This window comes from Elaeis guineensis, chromosome 1 (assembly GCF_000442705.2).
Source record: "Elaeis guineensis isolate ETL-2024a chromosome 1, EG11, whole genome shotgun sequence".
Taxonomy (NCBI): domain Eukaryota; kingdom Viridiplantae; phylum Streptophyta; class Magnoliopsida; order Arecales; family Arecaceae; genus Elaeis; species Elaeis guineensis.
The window spans coordinates 17,161,470-17,170,717 of NC_025993.2; the positions used below are offsets into that span (position 1 = coordinate 17,161,470).

The 9,248-nt window shown below is 38.7% G+C and overlaps 1 protein-coding gene across 2 annotated transcripts; it reads left to right on the forward strand.

Annotated features, from left to right (window-relative positions):
- The first annotated feature begins 3,473 nt into the window (after positions 1-3,473).
- On the forward strand, positions 3,474-7,409 carry LOC105037973 (putative disease resistance protein RGA4). 2 transcript variants are annotated; one of them, XM_019847946.3, is made up of 2 exons: positions 3,474-7,065; positions 7,181-7,409. In XM_019847946.3, exon 1 carries the CDS (start codon positions 3,780-3,782, stop codon positions 7,026-7,028), a length of 3,249 nt encoding a protein of 1,082 aa, XP_019703505.1. In that variant the 5' UTR covers positions 3,474-3,779; the 3' UTR covers positions 7,029-7,065; positions 7,181-7,409. The 2 variants fall into 2 exon arrangements, with proteins under 2 accessions (XP_019703505.1, XP_010911917.1); XM_010913615.4 differs by having other exon boundaries at positions 3,475-7,065; positions 7,175-7,409.
- Positions 7,410-9,248: the final 1,839 nt, after the last annotated feature.

Genomic DNA, 9,248 nt, shown 5'->3' on the forward strand with positions numbered 1-9,248 from the left:
TTCTATCCTTCTACTATCCTACAGCTCACCTATCATCGAAAGTTTTAAAATTTTTTCTAGTATTCCATCATCTAAATAAATTTTTTTCCCTTCAGTGAAGATGATACAGTATATTTTTCAAATAAAATATTTCTATAAAATTTTCTAACTGACTTCATAAATATCGGAGCTTTAGTTGTGCAGATAAATTTCTATTCCATGACTCTAATTAAGTTTACAATCTCAAATCCCTCTGAATCTAAAAAGTTCATATCAACAATATGGCTGGAAAGAATATTTTTATCACTTACAGGAGTTCTTGCAGGAGGTGATCTTGAAGGAGGAGTTCTCAGAGGAGGAGATCTTGGAGGACGTGATGGTGCTTCGCTTGCTTCTCTTCCCCTTCCCCTTCTACTTTCTTCACTTCTACTTACTCTTTGGCATTGGAGAAGATGCATCTTCGGAGCCATTGGTCGAGAAAGAGATGGAGAGACAGAGATGGAAGGAGATGGAGAGAAGGAGATGGAAGGAGGTTGACGGAGGGAGGTTTTTAGCAGAGGAGATGGTTGTGAAGATGAGAGCTAGAGATTCTGATAGGAATGGAAGGGAAAGAAGATGAAGAAGGAGTGTTCGATTTCGAAATATATAAAAGCCATGGAACAAGCCGCCTTAAAGTAGGATCGAAGCAACCCAATGTAGGCGCCTACATTTGGATTGTAGGTGCCTACAATCCCATTAACCATATTTAATAAACAAAAATAAATATAAGTGCCTACAATCCAGATGTAGGCGCCTACATTTAGTTAGGTTTCTATTTTTTTTTTCAAAATGAGATGTAGGCGCCTACATCTGGATTGTAGGTGCCTACAATCCAGATGTAGGCACCTACATCTACGTTAGGCACTTTTTTTTTCAATTATTAATGACATATTGTAGGTGCCTACAATCAGATGTAGGTGCCTTCATCTGGGTTAGGTGCCTACCTTTTTTTTTCAATAAATATTGTTAATGGGATTGTAGGCATCTACAATCCAGATGTAGGTGCATACGTTGTTTCGATCTTAGGTCATGGGTGGCTCGCTCCTGTTGGGTCACGGATGGGTTGGTCACTCACGGGAACTTTAGGTCAGGTCACAGTATCCAGGTGCGATAGATCACACAAATTTTAGGTCAGGTCATACGAAACTTTAGGTGAGATTACAATGTCCGATCCATGTCAGTGCACATCACAACATCAGAAGTGTAAGAACGGTGCTGGTTGGACATTAGCGACCTTCGATCCAATTTAGGGTTTAGGATTTAGGGTTTAGGGTTTAGTGGTCGGTCAGCATCCATTCACACATCCATGATGATGGCCTGGAGATCATCTCCTCCCTATCTGATCACATCTGATCATCGAACCACAACCTTCGATCATATCCAATTGGAGGAGGATGAGTGCTGGGAGGATCCGATCGGATCCAATCGGAGGATGAGAGCTAGGAGGATCCAGATCCGACCGAAGGATGAGAGCTGGGAGGATCCGAATCCAATCGAAGGATGATCAGATTCGATTGGAGGAAGAGAGCTAAGAGGATCCGGATCCAATCAGAGGATAAAAACTGGAAGGATCCAATCCGAGGATGACTGGATCTGATCGGAGGATCAGAGCTGGGAGGATCGATCGGAGGATCAGAGCTGGGAGGATCGATCGGAGGACGATCGGATTCAACCAGAGGATGAGAGTTGGGAGGATCCAGATCTGACTGAAGGATGAGAGCCAGGAGGATTTGACCGAAGGATGATCGGATCCGACCAGAGGATAAGAGCTGGGAGGATTCGACTGTCCCGATCGGAGGATGAGAGCTGGGAGGATCTGATCAAAGGATGATTGGATCCGATCGAAGGAGGATGAGAGCTGGAAGGATTCGGATCCGATCAGAAGATGAGAGCTAGGAGGATCAGACTGGAGGATAAGAGGTGGGAGGACGATCATAAGGCTTTATGAGTCGCCCTTTGATATGGCGACTCTCCTTCCACACCACGATTTTTTTGAGTGATCTGATTTTTTTGGGTGATTCAACACTCGCATATGGTGTGGGGGCACCTAAGAACATTATTTTCATAATTTATTTTAAAATTAACAATAAATCAATAAAAATTTGAATATTATTTCGTAAATTATTTTAAAATTAATAATAAATCAGTAAAAAATTAAATTTAATAGGGATGGTGGTGGATTATTTTCGTAATTTATTTTAAAATTAACATGAGGGGTTTGAAAACATCGTTTGAAATAGCACTTTTGATTTTTTTTTTGAATTTTCATTCCACCAAGGATGGGGAGGACATGACGTGTAGCGAAGTTTGATTTTTGATTCCACGGAGGATGGAGACGTGGAGCGAAAAAAAATATAAATTGAAATGGTATTTTCTATCAAATAAATATCATTTGAAATGATATTTTATGATTTTACATCATTCTCGTAAATAAATTAAAAAATATATTAATTTTATAATTTTTTTAAATATTATTTAAATAAAAAACTCTAACCTTCAACCAAGGTGCCAAAGAGAGACCTCAATCATTCTTCAGTCACGAATATCTAATCATTTGTCATCACTAAGCCACGAGTGTGAACCCACGTGTAGTCTTATCACGTGGGATACGAGTCTTATCAAATGTAGAGAGACATTCAAATGGAACACATTTATATCATAATCAATCAAGTACCATGGTTCCTATTCTTACTGCCTTACTCGGTGAGCTAAGAAAAATTATCTATTTATAATTTATCAATTATTTGATAAATTATATATATTGAATCAATAATTAAGTACAATCCTCCGAAGAAGTTAGGCACGTCAAATTTGATAGTAAATGACTTGAAGATGAGCAAAGATGCAACATTATTGTTTCTTGTCGCCTTCTCTAACCTTCCACGGAAATTCAACCTCTCTCCGGTCATTAACAGCCAGTCATTTGTCATCCCCAAGCCACCCGTGTCAACCAACGTGTACCCTTGTCTTATCACATAAAGCGACTCATTCGAATAGAACAAACTTACAGCTTTATGATCAATCAATTTACATGGTTCCTGTTCACCACTTTACATGATGACCTAAGGAGAATATATTCCAGCAAAAGATCTGGCAATGTTCATTTAGTGCTTCAAATCCAAGTTTAAAGAATAATCTTCTCTTCTGCTTGTGAGGTTTCTCTTAGATTTAGGATGTGCAGCAGAGAGACATGTCGGTTTAACATATCATTACTGTAACTTATTCAGTTTTTGTTTATTTACAAAGAAAATGTTATTTTCAATTGTAACCGAAATAATGACTAATATTTTTCCGATTGAATCATGCATTAAATTACTGAATAATGGATGTTAGATAGCTGTCATTAGCTGTCATAATACAAAATAGTTGATGATAACAGTAGAATATTAACAAATGGTGGTGCAATAGCATGATGATAACTAATTAAATAAAACCAATACAGCCAATAAAAAGAATATGGGGCAATTCATGGCCGACAACGGGAATCTGGTGCCATAAGGTTGTCCTTTTCCTTTCTTATTTTTTTAATAAATAATGGTGGAAGAAGTATTTATTTATCATCAAGTTGTCCCTTAATAAATCCTTTTCCTACTTCCAACAACTATTTTTTCTTTTCCTTTTTCTATGGCGAATCCGTTGACCAAGTTCGTGTTACTACGAAAGATAGGGTCTTTCAATCTTTATACATAGGCTTCCAAAGATTCATAGTGCCTCACAGTTTCCAATTCTATTAGGGTGTCAAAAGCTTCCCTTCTCAAAAGATGGCAATGATCTTAGATGCTTTCGTGCAAAGATACATGACCCAACTTGCAGATTTTGTGGAGGGTGAGGTGTCAATCATGCTCAAAGTGAAGGATGATCTCCAAAAGCTTCAAAGAAGACTGGAAAGGATTAGAGGTTTTCTTGAAAATGCAGAGCGGAAGAGGCATGAAGACTCAAACATCAGTAATTGGGTGAGGGAGTTGAAAGACATCATGTATGATGCGGATGATATCATCGACCTTTGTATCATCGAAGGCAGCAAATTACCGGAAAGCCATCAATCCGTTTCTGTGGTATGCCATCCCTTCCCTTTGTTTTCTTGCTTTAGTTGTATCAAGTTCCGCCATGAAATTGGTAACAGAATTAGAGATCTTAATAATAGGCTGAAAGAGATTGTAGAGGATAGATCAGCACTGCCTAAACTAGAATACACTAGCCACGATGTCCAAGTGAGCAGAGTGAATCCTCGTCAGACTTTTCCCATTGAGGTTAATTCTGATATCGTAGGAACACAAATTGAAGATGCTACGCAGGGTCTTGTGGATTCATTAGTCAAAGAAGATAAACAGAAATGCTGGATTTTGGGGATTGTTGGGATGGGTGGAATCGGCAAAACTACTCTTGCTTCTAAGATATACAACGATGAAAGAATAAAAGAAAACTTTCCTGTACGAGTATGGGTGTGTGTGTCCAAGGATTTTTCAGAGACAGAGTTGCTGCAAGAGATTATTAGGAGTGCGGGTGGAAATTATATGCAGGCTAAAACAAAAGCGGAACTCATCCCCCATCTTTCCTCTGTCCTTTCAAAGAGATTCATTATTGTGTTAGATGATATATGGGAAGCAAAAGTATGGGAGGATCTGCTCAGATATCCTTTAGAAAGTGCAATGACTAGTGGTAGGATTGTAATCACCACTCGAGACATAAATGTGGCTGCGAATATGAGAGCGCTTGTATACAATGTTGACAAAATGGATAGTGATGATGGCTGGGCATTGCTATGCAAGAAAGTCTTTGGAGATGATGAAAAGGAAGAGATGTTTAATTTAAAAGAAATTGGTGTTAAAATTGTTGAAAAATGTGATGGCCTTCCTCTTGCAATCAAGACCATTGCAGGCGTTTTAAGGTTGAAGAAGAGAAGCAGCATAGAGTGGAATAAGGTTCTCATAAGTGATGCATGGTCTATGAGCCAACTTCAGACAGAACTCCCGGGAGCGTTATTTTTAAGCTATGAAGATTTATCATCTGATCTTAAACAATGTTTCCTTTATTGCTCCTTATATCCTGAGAACTCTTCGATGCATCGTGATGATCTTGTTCGGTACTGGTTGGCCGAAGGTTTTGTAAAATCGCTAGGAGATGTATTGCTTGAAGATTTAGCTGAAGATTATTTTAAAGAGTTGATTTGCAGGAATCTTTTACGACCTGATTCTGATTATGTAGATGAGAGTTGGTGCAGAATGCACCAACTGCTCCGTTCTCTTGCTCTGTTTTTGATAGGAGATGAGAGCGCTTTTGTCGGTCATGAAAAAATATGCAACACGAACCCTTTGATCAAGCTTCGTCGCTTGTCAATTTCAAGTGTGGGAGAGAAGCTAGAAATCCCTGATGCAGTGAAAAAGCAGAGATGCTTGAGGACTCTAATTGTCTGGAATAGTCCAAAGACAAAGATAGTTGAGCATGAACTTGAAAGACTCGGGCAGCTTCGAGTCTTGGACTTGCAGGACACAGAACTGGAGAGCCTTCCAGACTCCATGGGAAACCTGTTACATCTAAGGTTCCTGGATCTTGATCGAACGAATGTCAAAAATTTACCAGAGTCTATCGGACGCCTTCAAAATCTGCAGACGTTGAACCTCTCGGGCTGTAAATCCTTGCACACGCTTCCCAAGGCCATCACAAGTTTGTGCAATCTAAGATGCCTTTGTCTCGAGCAAACTCCATTGAGTCATCTCCCAAAAGGAGTAGGCAAGCTGAGAAATCTCGTCTATCTTGAAGGATTTGTGGTCGGTGATGATGGTGGTGAGGAGGACCAGGGATGCGATTTGGAGGAGCTGCAATCTCTGTCCCAGCTGAGAGTGCTGCAGATAGAAAGGTTGGAGAGGTCACGAGAAGGAGCTTCGGCACTTGCAAACAGCTGCTTTCTTAAAAGATTGTTTTTGTGTTGGCTACCACCCGAAGCTGAGAACAATCAGCCACGATGTGGGGAGGACGCAATCCAAAAAGTGAACAAGATATGCAACGACCTCTCTCCTCCATCCAACCTAGAAGACCTTGGCTTCTCCAACTTCTTTGGCAGTGGGTTTCCTGGCTGGTTGATGTCATCCTCATTGGGTGCCTCGTTTCCTCACCTGGCATTCTTGAAACTTGAAAATTGTAGATCCTGTCCGCAACTTCCTCCACTAGGCCTACTGCCCCAGCTAAAATACCTTCGGATTGCAGGAGCAGACGCAATCTCAAGGATCGGACCAGAGCTTCTTGGTCGGCGTGCCTCAGTAGTAAGGACTGCATTTCCAAGGCTTGAATACCTGCTACTCCAACACATGCGCAACTGGAAAGAATGGTCATTAGGCATGGGGGAAGAGGTTGGTGATGATGAAATCAGAGGAGCCTCTAAGCTGCTGCCGCGTCTCAAGCACCTGGTGCTAGAGAACTGTCCCGAGCTAATAGCTCTTCCGGAAGGTCTGGGACATGCCACCAACTTGCAGGAATTGTATATTGTGGGCGCGCACAACCTGAGAGAAATCAAAAACCTCCCCTCCTTAACTGACACGCTCTACATTAAGGAAAACCCGAGGTTGGAAAGAGTATCCAACCTTCCCATGCTGAAATTTTTGAGTATACAGAATTGCTCAATGTTAGAGCAAGTGGAGAATCTTGATAAGTTGCAATACCTGGTCTTCAAACATCCTTCTGCAGTACAGAGGACCTCAGAGATACCTATCGGTCCCTCACCGGAGTGCCTCCAAGATGTTTCCAATAATTTTGATCAACAAATGGAGCACCTCCCACGGTGGTTATTGGAACTACTCGGGCAGCATCAAAATGCTCCGACTGCGGTGCAGAATCTCAGAAAATTTGAACTGACATGCAGCTCACCACTGTTTAAGAGCTTCCTAAAGGGTATACCAAATTTCATTCAGTGGATCCCTGAGGTCTGGATCGAAGACAGAGATAGTTCCTCATGGATGCGGTATGCCAAAGGACCCCCTCCCACCTTTCAAACCAACGAGCAAACGGAAAGCTAACAAATCAGGCGTGTGCAAGTGCCCTCTGTTCAGCAAGGTGATTTCTATTTCCGTTACGTTTACCTTTCCCTCTTTAATTTGTCTATGACCATTAGACCAGCTGCCATTATGCCTTAATCTTATATATATTAATTCTCTATTCCCAGGTACAGTTTCGTGTGAATTTAGCAGTTTGCAAGAGATAGATGTGCTCAGCCTCAGCGTCTTTTACCTCTTTTTTTTTTTTCCTTATTTAAACTTTGTATTGGACTTGGATATTTATTCTGTAATTTCTATGTTGATGGTATTGTATCATTATGCTGAATGTATTGATCAATCTTAGAGATAAACTTCTATTGCTTGATCTCGATTCTTCTTTTATGTTATTTTTGTGATTAAAGATTGGCCAGATCTATAAAAGCTTGCGAGTGTTACAGCAGCCGAAATCATCAAACAGTCGAATCACCTTCTAGATCACATAAGAACTCAAGGGATGTTTCATTTGCAAGTGGAATTGGAACGATTGAAATTAGAATTGAAATGGCTAAATCCCTTGAAGCGTTTAGTCCGTGATCAGAATCAAAATTAGAATGAAAATTTTGAATCTTTAGGAGAAAGTAGGGATTAAGTTTTAGATAAATTGAGCTATTTTTATTTGCTCCAAAATCAGAATCAGAACCGGAATAGGACTCCTTCCGACCAAACAATTGAAATCAAAGTTACCTATTTCCATTTTGGTTGCAAACCCCAACTCTCCCCAACAAAACATCTCCTTAATATTTTTTAATTTCATGTACCTGATCTTTGGCCAGGCTAATTAATTACTCTCACGTGGGAGGCTTACTATGCCCGACATGTTGCTACTGGGGAACTAGGGGGATTACGTCTAAAAACTCATGCCTAGGTTGTTGGTCCTTTGATTGTAGGAATGCATGCACAACTAGACTCTTGGAATAGACTTGCAAAGAAGTAGGCATTATGCATGGTTACAGTGAACTCACGAACTTAATTAAGCTCTGCTTGAAATTATTGTTGGTAGCAAAACATTTGCTAACAGAGCTTTTAATAAAACATTAACCATATTTGTAAAGTATTGGAGAACTTCAACGTCTATTTGGCAACCAAACTAAGAAAGTATTATTATGACAAGAAAATGATAGTAAAGAATAATAATATAATAATGATAGTAACATAGTATTATCATAATTTTAGTATAGATAATACATTATATAGTAGTATATCTATTATTAGTTAATAATTATAATATAATTTTTCATATAATTATTATTATATGTTACTATATTACAACATTATATAGAATCATTATAATATATGAACATGGTATTATTGTTTTAGAATAATTTTATAATAGTATTATATTATAATACACATATATTGGCAAGAAAAAGTGCTTTTCTAGTTCTAGAAAGCACTTTTAGCCCCTTCAAAAATAATTCGAAAGGGGCAGTTGATATCATAGAGGAAATGGCTACTCAAGATAGGACTCTTGCTTGGAATTTCTCTTTCTAGTGCCAAAATGACACCTTCTAAGCCACTTAAACTACCTAGTTACTGAACTAGGTTGCCAAAGTGTTCTATGACAAGGATATAAATGCATGGTATTGCAAGATGGCAATCTGTGATCTTACGCATCAACCTGACTTGCAACCATCTTGAATTAAATGTGTTCAAATTTGGCAAAAACAAGTTTAGATTGTAAATTGGATTGTCCAAGTTGACTAATTTGTTAAATAAGCTACTTTTAGATTTAGAGTTTCGAACCATTTAACTATTGATCCATTTAATAGTTGCCTTAGGTCAACACAATTACAACCCAACCCATTTAAGATACATCAAAAATATGTTCAAGTTGATTGACCTATCTACTAAATATGTTAGGAAGGCTGTGATGCATTATTGGCTTGATTCTATTATAGTATTTGGCTTTCCTAATAAATAGGTGGGTTCGTATTGACATATTTCTAGTCCCATTTATATTTGATCCAACCCAACTCACATACCTTTTCCTTAAATTTGCTTTCATAAATGATATAACAATCAAGGTATATTTGCAATAAGGGAATCTTATACATTATAAATGTACAACATTTCAATGTACAATCAACATTGGATCTATTAGATTTGGTTTTAATTTTTGCTTTCACAAAGTGTGGTTTTAGTTGTAGGATAGGATAGATATAATGACAAAAATAACTTTTTATTCTATGTAGTGGTCAAAAA